Source organism: Neovison vison, chromosome 6, assembly GCF_020171115.1.
Source record: "Neovison vison isolate M4711 chromosome 6, ASM_NN_V1, whole genome shotgun sequence".
Classification (NCBI taxonomy): Eukaryota; Metazoa; Chordata; class Mammalia; order Carnivora; family Mustelidae; genus Neogale; species Neogale vison.
The window spans coordinates 118587055-118610381 of NC_058096.1; the positions used below are offsets into that span (position 1 = coordinate 118587055).

The following is a 23327-nucleotide window of genomic DNA, read 5'->3' on the forward strand; positions in this document are numbered from 1 at the left end:
TTCATTGTGATGACCCATACATTTACCCTCCCCAAACCTTCTTCAGAGGTTATGCTGGATTCCTTGTAAAATTCATGTCACCAAGAATCTCACTGTGACCTTATCTGGAGATTGACTTTTTTTTTTTTAAGATTTTATTTATTTATTTTTGTGAGAGAGAGAAGGTACACGAGCATGGGGGAGGGGCTGAGGAAGAAGCAGACTCCCCACTGAGCGGGGAACCCAACATGGGGCTCCATCCCAGGACCCTAGGATCACAACCTGAGCCAAAAGGAGATGCTCAGCAGAATGAGCCGCCTAGGCAGCCCTGGAGATGGTGTCTTCGCAGATATAATGAGTTACGATAAATGGAGAACATACTGGCTAAGCGTGGGCACTACTATTGCGGTGACTCATGTCCTTACAAGAAGAACGAACAGACGCAGACACATAGAAGTGAAGACAGTTGTATGAGGGGAGAAGCTGCCAGCCAAGGAAAACCAGAGCTGCCAGTGACCACCAGTTAGAAGAGGCAAGGAGAATCCCCTGGAGACTTTGGAAAAGCATGTTCCTATCAGTGCCTTGACTGAGGACTTCTGGCTTTCAGAACTGTGAGAGAATACACTCCTGTCGCTTTCAGGTACCCAGTCTGTCGTGCCTTGTTATGGGACTCCTAGGAAACTGATACTCAGATGCTCTCGGATTGCTGTCCGTGAGCTTCCTCCATTGCCCCACGAACCCCCGGAGCTCAGGGCCATGAACCCAGAGGGCCTGTCACTACACACCCCTCTGCCCACATCTAGATCTTTCTAGACTGTGGCCCTGTGAAGGCAGGCGCTATGGTCTGTTCATCCCAGCATCCCCCGTGTCAGACACAGTGCCTGGCACACAGGCTCACAGATTAACTCAGCTGCCGGAGTGCCAGGCTAATGGTCCATTGAAGTTCTGTTGCCTCCATTGTACACTGGGGAGCGGGGCTTGCTGGGGGTTCCCTGGCCCTGCTCCCCTTAGCTCCCCTTGGCCTTCCCTGCCAGCTGGTTCCTTTCTTTAGGGGAGCACTGGCCTCATTCAGCTAGAATTTTTGCAGGACCATTCCCACCTTCTTCTGCTCTAACTCCTTGGCTTAGTACCAACCTCCCTCCCCCCAACACCAACACACATTTCTCTTTCCAATTCATCCTGAATCACTTTCTCTAGACTATTTTCCTGGGCTATGTATCAAGCCTCAGGTATTCAAATGAGAAGACTGGTAATCGGTCATGGATCATGGCTGGGAAACCACCCACGAAGGCATCCTTAAGGGACTCTACCTGTTCCTCAACCCATCTGTAGTCCTTAATCCACCTGTCATTCTAAGCTTACCAGAGTATTTGTCTTGTTTTGTTGGTTTCACCTCTACCATTAGACTGGTAGCATTAGAGACTTCATGTACCCCAAGTGTCTAAGAATACACCCCACATCCTGTAGGCACAGCTAATTAATGCTAATTGACTTCCTGCTCTAGAAGGAAGGTCAGAGCAGTCTAGAAAAACACACAAGGCCTGATTCTAGCTTAAGGAAATGAGTTTAAATATGCAAGGAGCTTTAGGTACAAGACTCTCAACTCTTCATTACTTGTAGTAAGGACGACTGTAAATAACCGTGTCCAACATAATTAAACAAGATATAGCAGTCTAGTCAATGAAATTTTATGAAAACTATATGAATGAAGTGTTCACAGTGACAGGAAGAAATACTTGGGTTTAAAGTTACACGGTAGGGGCGCCTGGGTGGCTCAGTTGGTTAAGTATCTGCCTTTGGTTCAGGTCATGATCCCAGGGTCCTGGGATCGAGCCCCATGTCAGGTTCCCTGCTTAGCGGGAAGCCTGCTTCTTCCTCTCCCTCCTCCCCTGCTTGTGGTCCCTCTCTCTCTGTCAAATAAATAAATAAAATCTTTAAAGTTATACGGCAAATTCAGAATCCGAATTTTATCTATGACAGGATAGGTTAAAACTATGTATATGAGCTATTCATGGGGAAGAGTCTAGAAAACTATCAATGTACGAGGTTTTTCTTGGTGGTGAATCATTGGTGATGGTTTTCTTTTCTCTCTACTTTAAAATATTTTCCATAGTTGCTATAATGGGCATGTATTACTTTTATAATGGGAAAAAAAACAACTAGAAAGCCTTATTTTAAAAGACTATTTTAGGCCTGGTCTGGACTCTGTCAGCACGTGGAGTTGGAGATGTCTGTTTGTTGGCTGTCCAGGCTGAGGGGATGGTCTGCCATCATTCAGTCACCATAATGACAACATGTACTGAGGGCTGTCTGTAAACCTGGGTTTACACTAAGGGCAGGGGTTCCAGTGAGGGGCCAGGAATATTTGAGAACAACAGAATAAACATGGCAGGCAGGACAGCAATGCAGAATGAACCCTGGAGACATGGGGCCAATGCCCATATCTGCTGTCCACTGACTCCGTGAACTCAGACCCTCTCTCTGGGCTTGCACCTCTTCCCTGGTAGAACGGGGAGTGTGACTACACGATTGCCAAGTTCTCTTCCAGTTCCAAAGTTATGTTGCGTTTTCTTTCTCTTTCAGGATTTAGAAAGGGAAACCTAACCGTAGGACACAGAGAGCAAATTTGAGCCCCTGGGGGTGCGCGTTTGATTTAGCCCTGAGGCTAACTTCGTGGCCCCCGTTTCCTTCTCTTTAAATTTGAGTGAATGGGTAAATAGAGAATTCTGGGCCTCAAGTCAGTGCTTCCCTTCTGCCTCTTCGTACACACTTTGGATGGCTCCTCCTTCACCGGGACCCCAGGAAGGAAGGTGCTCTTTGGGTAAACATTATGCTCCCCTCTGCCTCAGAAGGAAAATGAGAAGGGAAGTGAGCTAATTGGTGTGAAAAGACTCGGCACTTTTAAAGACATGGGCTGAGAAACCCAATCTTGGGAGTATGATGGGGGCATTTATGGGTCCCAAGCCCCTGGACCCCCGCTTTCAAAGGGGTCTGGAAGCCAAAGCCTGGGAAGTAGAGTTTCCTTGTCATCACCTCGGTGACCTCCGTAGTGACCCAACACCCATTAGAGGAGTCCCGCAGGAGGGGTGGAAAGGGCTAGGACCTGCCCCACTGCATTGCTCAGAAGAACGTGAGGTAGGCTTGAAAGCTGGAACCTGCCCACTCGCCTCGCCCCGAGCAGCGGGGACAGCTGTCCTTTCTGAAAGGCATGTTTCCATGTCTGCCTGGGGGACTGAACAAACGGTTCGGCACTGAGTAAGCCCTGAGCCCGTGTTCGATCCCTTCTTTCACTCAGGAGGCAGGCCGCCCCAGGCTGGAGCTATAGCTTTGTGACTTCCTGTGTGCTCTGCGCCAGGTATGATCAGGGGCACGAACATTCTCCAGTTTCACCTGATCGCCCAACCTGGACCATGACTCAGTGATGACAGGAGGACGCACCTCTTCCTGAACCTGGGTCCCCACCCACGTGAGATAGGGGCTGATACCTACCTCACAGGGTAATGGGGTCATACACGGGGACTGACACTCTTTTTGTTCAGGACTTCATAAATCAGATTTAATAAATATCTGACTTTCTGCCCCATCTCAGTCCAGGTGCAATAAGTCTGATCAGAAGGAACTTTATTAGCAGCATGAGGGTCTATTAGGGCATGTATTATAAGGGTGTAAGCAATTTTAGCACCCCCCCCAAAAAAAACCTAGGACCTCCCATTCTGATTGGCTTAGAGAAATCTCCTTTTAGGATCTTGACTTCACTGCCCAGAACCCAAGCCAAGTCTGTATCTTCTTTCTTCCATGTGAAGATCTTATTCTTGCTCCAATTTACTTATACCCCAAATCCAGACTGAGGTCTCTAGGTGCCCCCGTAAAATATCAGCTTAAAGTTGGTTTCGACGGGGCACCTGGGTGGGTCAGTTGGTTAAGCATCTGCCTTCGGCTCAGGTCATGGTCCCCAGGTGCTGGGATCGAGCCCCGTATCAGGCTCTCTGCTCAATGGGGAGTCTGCTTCTCCCTCTGCCTCTAACCCTGGCTTGTGCTCTCCCTCTCAATCTCAAATAAATAAATAAAATCTTTAAAAAAAATAAATAAAAGTTAGTCTCAGGTTCCTCAGTGAGTAAACCCTATGGTCTACAGCCCAGGAGGTCTCCACCAGACAGGATGGAGAGACTCCACTCATTGCCTCCCCTCTTACCCACCCCTCTGTGTCCCCATCAGATGCCCTGGGAGGGGAGAAGGAAAGACAGACAGAGGCATCTGTTGCAGAGACAGTGCCAGAAAAAGAGCAGTTTGGGAAGGAGCCAGGCAGAAAGATTCTTTCTTGAGCTGAAACCAAGAGTCAGAGGCTAACCAGGAGGAGAACCGGAGGTAGCCAGGGTAAAAAATGAATGAGATGTGCACACACCAATGTCTAAAACCCTACGCGGACATAGCAAAGACCCTGGCATGCAGATAGATGGACCTGGAAATTCTCTTCCAAATTCCTCCTTGTCCCCCAGCTGCCCTCATTTGTTTATACCTTTAGGGATAATGTTAGGATGGAATAAAGAGCCAAGTACCTTTTCCATGTGTCCTAATATTTCTAAAGCACTTTAACATGTATGAGCTCACAACCTTTGAAGTGGGTGTACTTGACAAAGATTCTTGGCTTGATTAGATCTTAAGCTCCTGAACCTTCTAGGCCCATCTATGCACTTCCTTGTAAAATCCAGTTTTAGCAAGAACCCTGCTAATTCAGTTCAGCAAGGGTGCTCCTTCCTCAATATCCAATTCCCTCAATGTCTGGTCTGGTTCCTCATCCTCCGCTGCCCCCAGGAGATGTCTGACTGCCTGGCCCGTCTTCAGCAAGAGCCCAGTTAGGTTGGTTTATCCAGAACCCCACTTACCCCTGATGTTTTCTCTTCCCGGTTTTCCAACCACTGACCCCCTTCTGTGCCCTGCTCCTTGGCTGTAATTTCCCACTTGTCCATGCTGTATCTGGAGTTGAGCCTGGCTCTATCCTGAAGTTCTTACCCCTGCTCTAAGAGTCCTGAATAAAATCTGCTTTTACTGCTTTAACTACTGTCCAGCTCTCTATTTTCTTTGACATGTTACCCCTGTTTCACAGATGAGAAAAACATGATTCAGGAGGCCATGGTTTACCTTGGGTGGCAGAGCTGGGCTTCAAGCCCAGGCATCCTAATGCCCAGTGGAACCTTGGCCACCACATGGCCTCCAAAGAACATTCTGTGCCTCTGATCTTCCCTGCATCGGAAGGTGGGAGGTTATCTGGGAGGTCAGGTCAGTGATATGTCCAACTCTTACTTTGGTCTAACCTGTAATGATTTTTTCTACCCCGTAGATGGACAGTGTACTCCAGAGAGCATCACCAAACAAAACACTCAGCAAGTTAATGGGAAAACTTGTGGGCAAGACCTGGCCCAGAAAAGTGATGAAAAAGGCCAAGTTGGGCCCTGATGTTTACGAAAGTTCTCTTCAAAGCTATCCTCCTCCTAGTCTGTCTAGGTATTCTCTCCCTGAAATCCCCCTTTACCTTTATGAGTTTTCTGCTCCCAGGAGAGAATGGGATCAACTCATCCATACAGTGGTAGAAGACTGAGGGGGGAGACCAGGCTACTTTTCGGCAGTATCCAGGTCTGGCCTTTGTGCTCTGGCTGTAGGAATCTAGATTCAGCAGGCAAGAAACCAAAGGGGTGGTGAGGCCTTCATGGTCCTCTGAGGTGGCATTATGGCATTGGCCATCTGCTCCTCTTGGGATATGGCTCACTCTGCCTGGGGATGGGGACAGGCTCATTCTTCGTCTTGGCCTTTGCGGTGTCTGTGAGCCCGAGTTCCCTGCTTTGGGACCCATCACTCCATACATCCCCCACACTCAGGGAACCAGGTCCTGAGGAACCAGAAGCCCACGTTCATGCTGTGGCCATGGGTGGGGGAAGAACTCCACTGTTTTCTTTTGTGGAGCTACACCAAATATCTTCCCATCAGAACTGGGCTCAGCACACCCTGTCTGGGGTTCCTGCCCCTTCTTGGTGTGGACAAGTCCCAATAAATAAAAATGGGGTGACCTGAGTCCTAAGACATCCGGGAGAAGCTTACAGTTTCTTATGGGGTCACTATGACTTCTCCCCAGGTTCTACCCTCAACCCCACTACCCATCCCAGATCCCTGAAGCCTTGGGTTCTCTGGACTTTGGCTCTGTGCTCCCTTCTCTGGAAAGAAGACACCCACCGTTGAGGAGAGTCTACCATGTGCCTGGTGCTGAGCAGATATTCTGAGCCCAACACCCCTTTCCAAAAGTTGCACACAGGATCCTTCCTTCCTTTCTTCCTTTCCTCTCTCATCCTTCCTTCCTTCCCTCTCTCTCCCTCTCTTTCTTTCTTTCTTGATTTTATATATTTATTTATTTGAGAGAGAGAGAGAGAGAGAGAGCAAGTGTGGGGGAACCTAGGGGGAGGTAGAGAGAAAGGGAAAGAATCTCAAGCAGACTCTGTGCTGATCAGGCACAGGGTTCAAAGTGGGGCTTGATGTCAGACTTGATCTCATGACCTTGAGATCATAACCTGAGCTGAAACCCAGAGTCAGAGGCTAATTGTCAGAGGCACCTAGGTGCCCTATATACAGGGTATTTCTGACTCCTACCTCTCACCCCACTGTTCCCCCTTCTCCCTGTATTTCTTAGGGGCTTCTTAAATCTCACTCTTCTCCCATTCATGCATCCCCAAACCCCCTCCCTCTTGGTCCCTTTGTTCTCCATTCTCCCCTCCCCTGTCTCCTGAAACCACCCAGCTGCCTTCCACGGTGGCTGTCCAGAGCTCTGGCAGGACGGGGAAGCCCATGATTCCAGGCACAACAGTGAGCTGTGAATTATTTCTTTGGTTTGGGAATGAGTGGGCCATTCCCTGGCTTTTGACCCCCACATCCCCCTTCCACCCCTCCCCCTAACTGGCTCAGGCTGACCTCGGCAGAGCAATAGGTGTATCAGTATTTTCTTTTTTTTCCTGGTGGGGGAAAGAGGTGGAGATTGAGGAAAGAAAGGACGGGACAAGGATGATTGGCATGGCGCCCCGCCTTCTTTTGTCCTACTCCCTCGGTACTCTGGCCCCTCAGGGAAATACACCTGTCTCAGGCCAGCAGCCGGTGGGGACAAGTTCACCTCTCTTCCTTACACTGCAGCTTCTGTGCTGAGGAGCTTCCCCGGGGGAGCCTGAGGGACTCTTTCCGGAACCATGAGGGGGGCCCAATGGAGAAGGGTCCCCTGGGTGTTCCTGAGCTGCTTATGTTTCTGCCTCCTTTGGCCAATGATCCTGGGTAAGTGATGCACCTGGGACATGGAAAGGCTGAATTCAGGGAGCTGGGGCTGTCATGGAGAGAGGGTGAGAGAGATGGGGGGAAGGAAAGAGGGAGAGGGAGACAAGGAGGAAGGGAGAGGGACAAGAGAGAAGGGATGGGGCAAGGTGGGGGGAAGAGGGGGGAGAACACTAGAGAGAGAAGAGGAGACAGAGACAGTGCAAAGCAGAGAGGTGTGTAGGGGGCAGGAGTAGCCTGGTTTGGGGAAGCACATGGAGAGGAAACAGGGCTTTATTTTATGGGGAGAAAGAGACAGTCGGTGGAACTGTAGAAAGATGGAGAGAGAGTTGAGGAGAGAGGCTGATGGTTAAAACAGAAAAGCTGGGTGACAGGACCCGAGGGAAAACTGGCATAAAGATGCAGAGTCAGAGGAAAAGACAGGTGAGAAACAGATGCATCAAAGCAAGCGAGTGAGCGGGTGGGGGGTGGGGGATGGGGGAAGGGGAAAACCAGAGGAGACTCGAAGACCTGAAAGGTAGGGGCTGAGGAAGAGGACAGGCAGACTGGCTTAGAAACAGGAGAGGACCAGAGGGCACCCCAGGTGTCTGGCTATTGGCTTCTTGGCTCTGACCTGGGACTGAAAAGACTCCTCTTGGGCTAATGCCCTCAGGGCCAGGATCATAGGCCTGGTGTTGATCTTGGCCTTCTCCACACACCCCCACTTCCCTTCTCTGAATGGAACCGGTGTGGGGGGCGGAAGCAAGGTCTGTTGGGGAAGTCCGCTTGACATCCCGCAGTCCTCCGCCTTCCAAGCTGCCCCTCTCTGGCTCCAGGACCCGGTTTCATTCTGTGTTTCCATGTGTCTGTGTCTTCTGAGGGGATCTGGGGGCCAGGAAAGGATGAGGGGTCAGAATCCCAAACCAAAGAAATAATTCACAGCTCTTTCCCCTCTTTGACAGGCCTGGGGCAGCTTTCAGGCAAGGGATCATTTCTTGAGAGGAGGTCAGAAGGAATTTACTCTCTTAAGGTAGTAAGAGACCCAGAACTAGGAAGTGGAATGTTCTGCCTTCCTTGAAATGTGTAAAGGTTTGGCTAAGAGCAAATGAAACAACTACCATCTCCCCAGTGGTCCAACCCTCCCACTGCACACACCCCCTTCCCCTCCACCCAACCTACCCATCACATGGTAAGGAAACGGAGGCCAGAGGGAGCCTCCAGAGCCTCTGGTGGCCAGCCACTTAGGAGCAAAAGAGAGGGCTGTGGAAGAAGGAGTGTCTGTGGGAGTTATGACGGTGCAAATGGGGAGCAGGTGACTTGAATTTAGGGGACCCGGGGCCCAGTCTTGGCTTTGGCACTAACAGATCTGGTCACTATGTCCAGGTCCTGTTGTCTTCTCTCTCTCTCCAGGCCTTGGTTCCCCTATATAAAAAGTGGGGTGGTGGATGGCATGACCTCTGGATTCCCATGTTCTTAAGTTTTGTTATTCTGTGACATAAAGTCAACAGAAAAGGGTTCATTACCAACTCTGTCCTTCGCCCTGCCTTAGGGTTCTCTTGCTCAGGAGGAGTCAGGGAGTTGGTAGGAGAAGAGCCCAGAGGGCAAGAACTGGGGTGCGGGTGGCCAGGAAAAGCCATGGGGAGCCATGGGATATGAACAAGAGAAGGAACAAAGGACCATGAAGGTGAGGGCCTGGAAGAAGTACAGTGATGTCCTGGAGTGCTGGGGCCCGTGCACTGTTGAGGGGACAAGATGGAGACTGGCTTGGAAAGGAGGTGGGGGGGGTGGGAAGTGCTGCCCCCAGCATCTGACTGAGCATTTGGAGAACATGGAGGGAAAGAGAGTCTCACAGGACAGGTAGTTAACCCCCATCATGTGCCCCAGGGAGCTTCTGGGCGAGCAGAAACTGGTCGGTCCCACTCCCTTGGATCACTGAGGGTGACCCATCTGGCAGAATCTGGGGTCTGTTTCCATGCTTGCTGCAGGCACCCTCATCCAGGCAGAGCCCCTGCGCCGCTGGAGGGAAAGCCCTGGGGTTCCCATGAAGATGCTGCAGTGGTAAGGGCTTTCTTAGGGAAAGGCTCTGGCTGTCAAAAGTCAACGGGACAAAGGAAGGTGCACAGAGGTGGGCTGGACCGAGAGCCAATGGAAGTCAGAGGTATCCAGTGGCTTCAGGCAAGAATGACTCAGAAAGAAGCCTGGGACCCCTGATTCCACACCACATGGCAAGGAAACTGGGTCAAAATCAAACCCAGTCTCCAATCCTATCAGTGTCCCTGTAACTGAGGGACTGCTGCCTTGCCCAGGGCCACCACTGGGAGGTTACAGACTGCCACAAGTGCAGGCCAGAGGAGACCGCATCACAGAGGGCCCCATGGGGCTGGGTTTCCTGCTGTCCCTCTCTCAGAGAACCTCCAGTCTGTCTGGGGGAGGCCTACCCATCTTGCCACCAAGGCCACAGGGCATCTGCCCCCACCCTCACACTCCACCCCAGGAGACTGTCATTACGCTTGGAGACACCAAGGAGAGAGGCCCCGAACAAGAGGTCCTAATAAGAAAACAGGTCAAATTTACCTGGTGGCTCAGCCAAATGTACAGCAAAGAGCAGAAACTTCAAGTCAGAAAACCTTGAGTGAGTGTTGCCTCCTAGCCATCCCCAGGGACATGAGAAGAGTCCCTTTAGTTTGGTGTCTTTATTAGCAGAATGAGTTAAATGCCAAGCAACTATTTCATAGGGTTGTGGTGAGCATAAAATGACATCATCTCTGGTGTAAAGTAGAAGAACCATAAAATCTTGTTTGAGAGAAGGGACTGCTCCCTTTTAGAGCTGGGGAGATTGGGGGTGAGGAGGGTGAAGCCAGGAATGGAACGGACATCTCTACGGGCAAAGGTGTGTTCATTCATGCAGACATTCTCGAACCTCCAAAAGGCCACCCTTGTCCTTCCTGTGGGCTTGCAAGGGCTGGCTTGGCTTATTTAGAATGTGGCTTCTGGCCTGAGCTGCCCCTGAAGGCTGGCTCTGCTGTTGGGCAGCTCCCCCGCACCCCGCTAGAGCTGAGCCCATGGCTTCTCGGGGCGTTGCCCAGTGATCTCCTCCCCACCCCTGATTTCTGGGCTTGACTCTGGAGGCTGAGGCTGTCCTGGCAGTGTCTGACCAGAGAGTGATTTATGTCTTCGTGACCAGGAGAGGCCAAGAAGCAGTTGCATTTTTATGTGTTCCAACAAGTGCTTTTGCTGTCTATCCCCTGGTTTTGTGGCACTCCGAAATGCTGGCATCCTGAAATGCTTCAGATAGGTGCCTCCTGCTGCTCTTGGGGCCACTTCTTTGAAGGGCAAGATGGAAGACTTTATAGGCGTCTGTCCTCTTTCTTCCATATGTCCTCCTAGAACACTCGTCTCTGCTTCCACCGAGCTGAATTCATGGCAAGCAGACCCTTAGTTATCACTGTATACCTGTTCCCCAGCACAGCACTGAGATGTGGAGCCGAAACGAAGTCACCTTGTGCCCCAGGGAGCTTCTGGCACTTTGTAGAGGTCCAAATGCTCAGCATCTTCCTTGAGACCCTGAAGAGGCCCCAGGAACTGGGTGTGTGTGCTTGTGCCCGAGGCCTCCACCATCACGGCGCTGCTCCACTGGAGGGCGCTGGCTTCCGCTGCAGGCAGCTCGGTGTGCGGTTTTTTTTTTTTTTTTTTTTTTATTTGACAGAGAGAAATCACAAGTAGATGGAGAGGCAGGCAGAGAGAGAGAGGGAAGCAGGCTCCCTGCTGAGCAGAGAGCCCGATGCGGGACTCGATCCCAGGACTCTGAGATCATGACCTGAGCCGAAGGCAGCGGCTTAACCACTGAGCCACCCAGGCGCCCTCGGTGTGAGTTTTTAAGGTCTGCATAGACAATTACTCTCCTCGTAAATGCCCCCAATTACAATAGCAACTTGAGTCCCAAAAGGCCTGTTGGTGATGGGCTTTGAGCTTGGACTTCTTCATTCACTTTGTTGAACCTCTACTCATGCCAAGCCCTCTAGATACAAAGACGAATAAGTCGCGTGTGGTTCCTGCCTCCAAAGTTTTTAAAGGTCACACAGCCAGTAAGTAGGGCAGGTGGGACTACAGTCCAAATTTCCTGACTCCTCCTCGTTTCGTGGGTTTGCACTACATAATGAAACATTTTACAGAGGAATCTCCAGCCCAGCCCAGCCCACCACGAGGACAAACAGAAGCACTCACAACCCCTGCTGAGATATTCATTCGTTCGTTCATTTGTTCATCTGTTCATACATGGGCTAATTAGACAACTATTTAAGGAGTGCCTGACATTGTTCTAGGGCAGAACTGTGTGTACACTGTGAGAGATGGAACAGACAGGGCCCAACCTCCTGGAGCGAAGATCTAGTATGCAGAAAGAAAGAAAATAGTTACAGAAAAATTCCCAACCACAACTGTGGTATTAGTTGAACGAATGTTCTGATGAAAGCAAAGTAGGGAGACTTCATTTAGATTAGTTAAGTCCAGGAAGCCCTCTCTGACCAAGGGCTGCCCTCTGAGCTGAGACAAGAAGGCAGAGTATTAAGTCAGGGGATGCAGTGGTGGGAATGAGCACAAGCCAGGCAGGGGAAGACGGGCAGAGGCAGGAAAGAACTTGACTGGGAAGGACTTGAAAGAGGTAGGCCCGGTCTAGATCACACAGGGCCTGGTAAACTGTGGAATGGCTTATGGTTTTAAGGAACTAGAAGGGGCAGAGAGTGAGAGGTTTCAGGTAAAGGAGTGACATAGTCAGATTTGAATTTTGGAGTGATTCCTTGATACAGTGGAGGAAAATGGATTGGAAGTGGCCAAGGGTGAAATGGGAGACTGGTTAGCTTCTGGCTGTAGGAGTCCTGGAAGAAGACACTATGGCTGGCCCGACGGTAGCTGAGGAGATCAGAGAAGGGAACGGAAAAGTGAAAACAACAACAGGTTACAAGGGCAGCTGCCTTCACTGGGATCCCAGACGTTTGTAATGACCAAGATAATGGGCAGAACTAAGTGCCATTTATTGAACTGAAGTACTGAGCTAAGCACTTCATGCGCAGCACACGCACTGGTGTTACTGTTCTCTACCACCATCCCACTCTAGCTGCTAAGGACCTCGAAACTCAGAGAGGTCAAGTAACTTGTCCAACTCACACAGTGAATGTTGGTCACTTTGACTCTAGAACCCATGCTTTTAGCCACTCGGTGGCCATGTCAGATTCTGCTGTTCATTGTTCCTGTCAGGCTCAGAAAGGACCTAGTTAGGGGGGGGTCAGAAGCAACATGACTGTGAGGAATCACAGCTAAAACAACCAAGCAACCACTAAATCACAGTAGTGACTACAGTCTTGCTTTCTTGCTTCATATCTTTCTTCCCTAGTCAGAGACCAGCCAACTGTGTGCTGACGGAACTGAGGTATTGAAAAAGCCTCTTTCATAATTAGCTTCTTCAAACATCTCCTTCCTTTTCCTCATTAGTAAACGGAGCCACCTCCTTTAAGCTGATCTCAAACACTTAGGTAAGAAGCACTGTGAAAAAAAATTTAGACTGCCCTTCACAGTTGGCTCCAAGGCAAGAACTTTGTCTTTCTTTTCCAACTATACCCACTGAAGTCACAGCAGTTTGTGACTAGTGGATATGCCTATCCACTAGGTGTTTCTTCATCTTGCAGACTATCACAGGTCATTTGACTGAACCTCTTCAGCATTGGGGAGCAGCACCAACGTTACCCTGGTGAAAACCCCAGAAGCTCCAGAACCTAGTCAAGAAATGTCAAAATCCAGCTTCCACCACCTGTTCATAAGCTCCAACCTTCTTTTCCTCACCCCTTCCTCTCCTCAGAAGTTTGATCTCTAGCCTCCACCCTTTGGTTTTGGAACTCATCTCTCCCTGGCTCCCATCTGAGGCAGGCACACCCTCCTAGCCTATGGCTGCCTTCAGGAGTTTGGCTACCTTTTGCTGTAGTGGTCATCATACTTCCCAGGCAGCAGCCATTGAGTTGGCCTCCTCCTGGCCCCCAGGCCGCTGCAACAGTGACAGGAGAAACAGGTGCAACCTCACACTCTCTCCAAACCTCAGCTGAAGGAACCAAAGACCAAGGGATGGGGCCACATGTATTTGTTTATTCAACAGACATCCATGAAGAGATCCTTGTATGCCAGCCGCCATTCTAGGAGCTGAAGATATCTCAAGATCAGTAATCCCAAGGACATTCCAAGTTAGCAACTTTCCTCATCTTGAATTCTAAGAACAATGGAGGAAAAATACCCAATGGTCACAGTTCCTGTTTCCTCTAAGATGAAAGTAGAAACACAAACCATAGCTACCACCTCCATTGTTACCTGTCAGACCCTACAGCTGTGGCTCCAATAGCCATTGTAGCTATCATCTCACACCAAGAGAAGGTCCCTAAGGGGCATTTCTGGGAACTCGCCTGCTCCCAAACTCTGACCACTGAGGGGCGGCATCCTGAAATCACCCACAGCCCAGGAACAGCTCAGAAATCTCATTCCTTGGTCAAGAATTTCTGAGGGAATGGCAGTCTTCAATCCTGAGAAGCACCGACTCAGCTGTGTGTGAGCAACAGTTTCTATAACCTAGCTCTTCTTCTGTGAGAGGGGCTGAGGTAGCACCCAGAGCCCAGTTACCAACTATTAGGGTGAGAGCTGTGCCGATTCTGAGGCTGACACACACACAGATTGCCCTTAGCTCCCAAATAGGGAGGCAAGACAGGTTGTCCTGCCATCCGCTGCCAACTTCTATATAACTTCGAGGGCACCTGCTTCCCATCCATGAGTCCATTTTTTCTGCATGGCTATCTTCACAGGTGGGTGCTTCCTTAACTCTCTGCTGCCCCAGGCACAGCCTGGCAAAGAGCCCCACCAATCAGGAAATAGCATCAGAAAAGTAAAACTTTGTGGTGATTTGGCTCATGGGTTCCTCACCTCCAATTCCACGAATAACTCAAGACAAACAGACCAGGCACTAAGAATAAACCTCTGCCCACAATGCACACATGTAAGACGGAGGCTTTGTTTCTCCTCAAGGAGTGATTCACCAGCTGTGGGAATGTTATCTTCCCCCAGCATCACCACTGCGGCCACCACTCCTTCAACTGAGTCAACAATACACCCATCACCTCCTCATACCTGTGGAATCACCAGTGGGCTGCAAAAAAGAAACAATGCTTATCAACACCATCAACTTCTGTATCCTGTTGCCCTGAGAGGACCCATACAAGTGTTAGATACCGCCTAACAGATACAGTGTAGTAACTGCCTTGCTGAGTGCTCTCTCACTGCCATGGTAGCCAAGAAACCCATGGAGGGTTCTGGGACTCTGAAGGAGGAATGCCCCACCTCCTGGCCAGCCCTGGTGCCCTCACTAGCCCTTGATGGAAACTCCTCTGAGAAAACTTCTTTTAAGAAGTTTTCTTTTTTGTCACCCCAAAGAGTCAACTACCATTGTAACTCACTGGTATCATCACAGAAAAGGAGACACCAGGAAAATTGGCAGAAATAGCCTGGTATCACATCATTTGTCCCTGAAAATGTGCTGAACCGGGCTCAGAACACTCTGCTTGTGGCCGACTAAGAATTCAGGGAAGGTCAGTCTCCTTTTCTCCACCCTTCACTTCAGCTCTCCTGAGGAAGGACTGGAAGAGCCCAAACTGTGGAGAAGCCATGTCCTCCGTGACAGTCCCATAGCCAAGCAATACCTCACAGTTTTCAAGCCTTGATTCTTACTGTGAGCCCCCACCCTGTCACTTACAAGGCATGCGGGGTTGGGCAAGTTACTCAGCCTCTCCAAATCTCAGTTTCCTCTTCTGTGAAAAGGGGGCATTATTAATTAAAAGAAGCTATAAAGCCCTATACAAATACGCAGTATCAACATTTTTACTGTTTATAGAGTCAAAATGTATCTAGTGAGAGAAGTACAAAAGAAATCGCTATTCCCAGTTGCATTGACCAATTAACCACAAGTCAGCTGACATTCAAAAACTGAAAAAGGAGACAATGTGTGCAACAGAAACATCTTGGCAATGGGCATTCCTTACAGAAACTACTCTGCAGTACAGATAGACCTACGGACAAGACTACTGAACACTCTTCTCAACCACAGGCTCAGCCAGAACCAAATGGCCTCCCTCTAAGGACACATGTTTCAGGATCCTGATTTCCTTATCACAGTTGTAAGAGGATGACAGGAGCAATTCCAGTCACCCGTCTCCATGGCCCTGATAAGACAACTAGACCCATGCCCTTAGGATCCAAACAGCTGCCTTCCACAGAGGGCAATCCAGGCATTTTCTCAAAGATCCCTGCTAAGGAGATGATGAGACACTCTCCTTTGCAGTTCCAATAGCTAAAGATGAAGCCAGCAGTGGGTGGAGGCAGGGAGTAGGGCAACCAGGAGGAGCAGTTAGCGGCCGCTGTTCAGTATTGAGTAATGAGGCTCGTACAGCAAAGGGAACGAGAGACCATGATGGGAACAATAACTCGGAGGAATAATAGTTGGTGTCAAGCTGTGATGTCGGGGACAAGTAAAACAAAGGAATCGAAGAGGACTCAGGGGGCTTCTGTCCTGAGTACCTGGGGGGATCTGATGTTACAGTTAACATAGGAAGACAAAAGAAACAGTCTGAGGAAGTTTGGCTTGGACATGCTGCATTTGACAGGCCAGCCAGGTAATCACTGGAAAGGTGAGTCTGGATAAATGGGTGTGAAGCCAGGGTAGAATTATGGATTTGTAAGGTGTGAAAGTAGATGCAGTCTAGCCAGACAGAAGCTGTAGGAAGAAAGGCAAAAGCTGGAGATGACACCCAGAAGACTGACTTCCTCTGGAAGCTGAGAAGAGAAGAGAAATGGCCCAGAGAGCAGAAGGAATGAGGAGAGCACTGGATGAGCGGAGTCCTTCCATTTGAGGAGGCAGTGCTGTGCAGATTGTGAGGAGACACTGGGCTGAGGAGAATCTTGATGTGGGTGCTCAGTAAATCTTTTGTTGACAGGATGAATGGATGTTGGTGCTGGATTTCAGAGACTAATGGGAACTGAAGAAAATTGGTTTTGGTGATTAGGAAGGAGGGTTTTTATAACTTTTCAGGAATGTGTTTTTGGTGAGGTGACTGGGGTGGGGGGCAGAGTATAAGGAGTAGATAGACGGTATAAAAGAGGTGGAGAGTATAGACCTGACTTTCAGGATGCTCGTGGCTGAAACAAAAGATAAGAAGGGATAAGGATGGAGAAAAGACTTGGTTTAGGTCAAGAGAGACTGAAACGGGGGCTCCTGGGTAGCTCAGTGGGTTGAGACTCTGCCTTCGGCTCAGGTCATGATCTCAGGGTCCTGAGATCGAGCCCCGCATCGGGGAGCCGGCTTCCTCCTCTCTCTCTCTGCCTGCCTTTCTGCCTACTTGTGATCTCTGTCTGTCAAATAAATAAATAAAATCTTAGAGAGAGACAGACAGACAGACAGACTGAAATGCATTTGTAAGCAGAAGAGAAGGAGACTCTGAGAAAGAGAGAGGTGATGGGCTGAGCCACCCAAGGAGGGAAGAGGGGAGCAGACTGGGCACCGGGTCTGTCTGTGTGTGTCTCTCTGTGTGTAGTCTTTTGGTAGAGAGTTAGCCCATTTTGGGGGCCAGGATGAGGGATGAGGTGAAGGCAGAGACGTTTCCTGGTGGAGAGGATTCTGGGACATAGGAGATCAAGTTAGATGCTCTTTTCAGTGCTCATAGAGAAAGGAGGGAAAGGAGAAGAGAGGAAAAATGTTTCTCTCAAGTATCAACTCTTCACACTCAAATCCCTAGCTCTCTCCGGTGCCTGGGTGGCTCAGTGGGTTAAGCCGCTGCCTTTGGCTCAGGTCATGATCTCGGGGTCCTGGGATCGAGTCCCGCATCGGGCTCTCTGCTCAGCAGGGAGCCTGCTTCCTCCTCCTTCTCTCTCTGCCTGCCTCTCTGCCTACTTGTGATCTCTCTCTGTCAAATAAATAAATAAAATCTTTAAAAAAAATAGATTTCACTTAAAATCGATATCATCACAAAATTCTTTAAAAAAAAAAAAATCCCTAGCTCTCAGCTCTGCAAATACATTATGCATTTGGTCAGGTTGAGAACGACAGGTTTCAGTTGTCTAAAAATCTGATAGGAGCTGAAGAGTTGGGCTTGCATGCTGTTAAAAGATGAGGTCTATTCATTCCAGCAAAACTTGAGCACCAAGAATAAAGCTGGGAATATTCTTGAGAATCATGCTTGATCAAGCCCCCAGATTTCATTGCCTTATAACTTCATAAGGTGGTTTTAGCTTACAAAAAAAGCTTCTCCCTCCTCCTCCTCCTTCTTCTTCTTTTTACAATTTTATTTATTTATTTTCGAGAAAGAACACAAGCAGAGGGAAATGGCGGGGGATGGGGGAGCAGGTTCTAACTGACTAACTGAGCAGGGAGCCCAATGTGGGGTTTGATCCCAGGACCCTGGGATCATGACCTGAGCTGAAGGTGGACACTTAACCCACTGAGCCACGCAGGTGCCCCTTACCAAAAATTCTTAAGAGCAGATACTATTATTTTGTTTTAAGGACAGTGTTCCTTAAAATGTGGTCCATAGATCATGGGTATCAAAATCACCCTGCACATGTGTAAAGGGCAGATTCCTGGATCCCACTCCATATAGGGAATCAGATTCTGGTGGCGGGCCCCAGAATCCACTTCTACAAGTTACCCCAGGGATTTGGAGGCACCCTATCTTCTGAGAACCACTTTCTTACCAAGAAGAGCTCCTTTATGGCTCTCTCCCCTACCAGGATTTCTTGCGGAGTAATAACTTACTTGAGGTTAGCAAACTGTTTTCCTACATTGGTGACTAATCCATGGAAGGAGTTGCTTAAGACTTGTTTAAATGGTGGTGAAAGACAGATATGGTAGTGTAGTTTTGATATAACTAATGCCAATCTCTTCCTCCTAAAGACAAGCCCAACAGATTTAAAGACTTTTTAAGGCTGTGCCTTTTCCCCTACAGGAGAAAACAAGAGTTATCAACCCGAGGGGGCTCACTTGTTTTCTTATTCATTGGAGCAGGAGATTCTAGTCAACTCACCCAGGACAGGCATATCTTTTAAACAAAGGTTCAAAAGCAGGACACAGCCCTGTTGGACAAGATTTAGAACTGGTACTGCCAAGTACAAATGTTTTCCAAAGGGGGAGAGTAGGAACACCTGAGTGGCTCAGTTGGTTACTATCTGTCTTCGACTCAGGTCACGATCTCAGGGTCCTGGGATCGAGCCCCGCATTGCCCCTCCATTTCCCTCCCCCTATGCTCTCTCTCTCTCTCAAATAAATAAACAAAATCTTTTTAAAAAATCACAAAGGGAAAGAGTATTGAGAAATAGCTAATGGGGCTGTAAATCAGTATGACTTCTCTGTCAAGAAATTTGGTGGTATGAATTAATGACATGAAAGTTGTTAATGACAGCATTAACCAGTAAGTCTACTTACTGAAATTTCTGTTAAGGAAATGAGCTGAAATAATGAAAACAAAACATAATATTATACCCAAAGATAGTCATCAAAGATTTATTTATGATAGCAACACATTGGAAACAGCCTAAGCGTTCACCAGTAAGTTAAATAGGGGCTGTCCCTATGATGGAATATTATTTAATGTATAAAGGCAACATCCAATGTTCCATAGGGGCATGGACACACATGCACACACACACACACGCACACGCACACACTTATACAGACCTACTAGCAACACACGGAATAAGCATTAAATAAGGTTTATTAGGGAAAACCTTACAAGCAAAGCAAAGAATCAGTAGAGTATACATGGTTCTTGGCTCTCATTGTCTCCAGAGGGGTGGTTAGAGCTAACTAAGCACACGGAATTCAGTGTTCCAGGAGAGACACTTGCCCCTGTGCTGCACTGTTGCAGGGAAACGGAAATGGGAATGGTGGCAATGAAAGATTTCAGTGGAGGGAATGATTTTGTTGGGAAAAGGGGCCCCCAGAGCTTAGCAAGGGAACTTTGCATACAATACCCAAGATCTTGCTGTTGGGCTTAGTTGACCCAGTCCCTCCCTCCCGGTCTCCCCCACCCTGCCACGCTGGCCCCTGGCCAGCACTTCCTTGCCTCCAAAAGGGAGGAGAGAAGGAACTATACCACCCAAGGCATAAAAGATTTGTCTCCTCAGACTATGTTTAGAAAGAATAAATACACAGAGATGCTCATAATAGCAGATGAAGTTTTAAAAAATGGATGCAAAGTTATATATGTTGGCTAAGTTAAACTATATATATATATTATATAATATATTATATATATTAAATATAAACAAAAAATGCTGGAAGGACACAAATTAATGTGGTTTTCTATTTCTTAAATTCCACATATGAGTGAAATAATGGTAATTGTCTTTCTCTGATTGACTTATTTCACTTAGCATAATACCCTCTAGTTCCATTCACGTCGTTGCAAATGGCAAGATTTCATTTTTTTGATGGCGGAGTGATATTCTATTATATAACAGAGGATCATAGGGGAAGGGAGGGGAAAAATAAAATAAGATGAAATCAGAGAGGGGGACAAACTATAACAGACTCTTAACTATAGGAAACAGACTGAGGGTTGCTGGAGGGGTGGGGGTGGGGGGATGGAGTAACTGGGTGATGGGCGTTAAGGAGGGCACGTGATGTAATGAGCACTGGGTGTTGTATGCAACTAATGAATTACTAAATTCTACCCTGAAACTAATAATACACTCTATGTTAATTAATTGACTTTAAGTAAAAATAAAATAATGTGTTTGTCTGGGTAGTGACATTATGGGGTATGGATCTTTCAATTATCTCTCTTTTGCAATTTTAAAATAATGAATAGATCTTCTTTAATATATTGCAATGAAGTGATATAACTTTGTCCACAGAGATTAAGCACCTCTTTTGTTAGATTTAATCTTAGGTATTTTATATTTATCACTATCATAAACACTATCATTTAAAAATATTTCCTTTTGCTAATGTATGGAAATACAGTTATTTTTACATTTTTTAATCATATATGTAGAACTTTGCTAATAATTTGAAATTTGGGGGGCATTATATGTAAACAATTATCACATCTACAAATGATCACAGGGTGTTTCTTCCTTTCCATACCAAAAAGAACTTCTCTATTACTTCATATCCTTGTTTATTTTTATTTTTTTGTTTTATTGCATTAGCTAGACATTCAGCCTAAGGTCAAATAAGTAATTGACATGGGTTCATTCTAAATTTTAAAGAAAATGTTTCCAATATTTTATCTTCAATATTTTATTTTCAAGTATAATGTTTGCTAATGATTTTTTATTGACTTCATTTGTCAGATTAATAGTTCACCTTTTTTTTTTTTGTTTGCTTGGAGTTTTAACAGGAATGAGTATTGACTTTGGTCATATGCTTTTCCTTCAACTGTTGGGATGATTATGTTTTCCCTTCCATCCTGTTGATATTGTGACTTACATTAATAAAATTCCATATTTTTGCATTTCTGGCTTAAACCCAGCTTGATCATGATGAATTTTTTTTTTAATAAATCCAATGTTGAACTTGGTTTGCTAATATTTCATTTTGGACATTTCCATCTATATTATTGTTGAGATTTATTCATCTATAGTTTTCCTTTCTTCTTTTTAAAAAAGATTTTATTTATTTATTGGCCAGAGAGAGAGAGAGAGACAACAAGCAGTAGGAGTGGCAGGCAGAGGGAGAAGCCAAATGAGGGAGAATCAGGCTCCCCACTGAGCAAGGAGTCCCATGATGGGATCATGACCTGAGCTGAAAGCTCTATTAATGTGGTGTGGCTGAGCCACCCAGGCTAGTTTTCCTGTCTTATACTTTGGTTTTGGTATTAAAGTTATAATACTTTACAAAATTAGTTGTAGGGCATTCCCTCTTCTACTAAGCTCTGGAAGAGTTTATATAAAATTGGAATTATCTAATTGCCTATAATATCATCTTAACCTACCTTTTGTGGGTAGGTTTATTTTTTAACTATTGATTCAATTTAAAATATTTTCTATCAGATTTCTATTTTTTCCCAATTCGTCTTATTTTTAAATTATGGTAAAATACGGGGCGCCTGGGTGGCTTAGTGGGTTAAGCCGCTGCCTTCGGCTCAGGTCATGATCTCAGGGTCCTGGGATCGAGTCCCGCATCGGGCTCTCTGCTCAGCAGGGAGCCTGCTTCCTCCTCTCTCTCTCTCTCTGCCTGCCTCTCTGCCTACTTGTGATCTCTCTCTGTCAAATAAATAAATAAAATCTTAAAAAAAATTATGGTAAAATACACATACATGATATTTACCATCCTAACCATTTTTAAGTAACAATCCTATGACGTTAAATACATTCACAATGTTTTGCTACTGTCATCACCACACATTTCCAGAACTCTTCATCTGTGAAACTGAAACTTCATATCCATTAAAATAATAATTCCTTATTTCCCTTTTCCTCCCAGCTTCTGGCAATCACCATTGTACTTTCTGTCTCCATGATTTTGACTACTCTAAGTGATTCATTTAAGTGGAGGTTGTACAATGTTTGTCTTTTTGTGACTGGCTTATATCATTGGACATGATTTCCTCAATATTCATGCATGTTACAGCACATGTCTGAATTGCATTCCTTCTTTAAGGCTGTATCACATCCCATTGTATGTATTTCCCACATTTTGCTTATCCATTCAGGGGATACTTATCAAAGAACACTTGAGTTTCTTTTATGTTTTTAGTTATTACAAATCATGCTGCTCTGAACATCGGTATACAAACACCTCTTCAAGGGCCTGACTTCATTCTTTTGCAAGTGGATGTCCATTTTGGTTTGTTTGTTTGTTTTAAAGATTTTATTTATTTATTTGACAGCAAGAGAGAGAGATCACAAGCAGGCAGACAGGCAGGCAGAGAGAGGGAAGCAGGCCCCCCGCAGAGCAGAGAGCCTGATGAGGGGCTTGATCCCAGGACCCTGAGACCATGACCTGAGCTGAAGGCAGAGGCTTCAACCCACTGAGCCACCCAGGCACCCCATGGATATCCGGTTTTCTCAGCACTCTGTTTATTTAAAAACAAACTGTACTTTTCTCATTGAATAGTCTTGGTTTCCTTGTCAAAAATCATTTGACAATATATATGAGGGTTTATTTCTGGGTCTCTATTCTATTCTACTGGTCTGTAAGTCTGTCTTTATGTCAGTACTACAGTTTTGTTTACTATAGGTTTGTAGTAAGTTTTGAAATCAGAAGTGTGAACCCTCCAACTTTGCTCTTCTTTTTCATGATTGCTTGGGCTGTTCAGGGTCCTTTGAGATTCTACATAAATTTTAGGATAAGTTCTTCTGTTTCTGCAAAAAATGTCATTGGGATTTTGACAGGGATGGCAGCATTGAATTTGTAGGTCACATTGGATAGTACTGACATCCTAACAATATTAAGTCTATTAAACTTGGGGCTTATTTTTATTTATTTATGCCTTCTTTAATGACTTTCAGCAATATTTTATAATTTTTATTTTTATTTTTTTAAAGATCTTATTTATTTATTTGACAGAGAGATCACAAGTAGGCAGAGAGGCAGGTAGAGAGAGAGAAGCAGGCTCCCTGCTGAGCAGAGAGCCCGATGTGGGGCTTGATCCCAGGACTCTGAGATTATGACCTGAGCGGAAGGCAAAGGCTTAACCCACTGAGCCACCCAGGTGCCCTGTAATTTTTATTGTACGAGGCTTTCACCTTCTTAGTTAATTCCCAAATATTTTTTTTCTTTGATGCTATTATAAAGAGAATTGGTTTTTTTAATTTCCTTTTTGGATTGTTCATTATTAGTGTTTAGAAATACAACTGATTTTTGATTCAAGGTGTGTTGATCTTGAATCCTACTACTTTGCTGAATTCATTTATTATTTTTATAAGTTTTTAGTGCGGAACCTTTAGAGTTTTGTACATATAAGATCATATCATCTATAAACAGAGATAATTGTACTTTTTCCTTTCTAATTTGGATGCCTTTTTATTTCCTTTTTTTTCTTTTC

The 23327-nt window shown here is 46.6% G+C and overlaps 1 protein-coding gene across 2 annotated transcripts in view; it reads left to right on the plus strand.

The window, feature by feature from the left end:
- The first annotated feature begins 7202 nt into the window (after positions 1 to 7202).
- Positions 7203 to 23327, plus strand: part of MUC4 (mucin 4, cell surface associated) — a 55816-nt gene continuing 39691 nt past the window's right edge. For both annotated transcript variants that reach the window (XM_044255157.1, XM_044255158.1), the window contains exon 1: positions 7203 to 7284. In XM_044255157.1, the coding sequence (XP_044111092.1) occupies positions 7203 to 7284 (82 nt within the window). The remainder of the gene's footprint in view (positions 7285 to 23327) is intronic.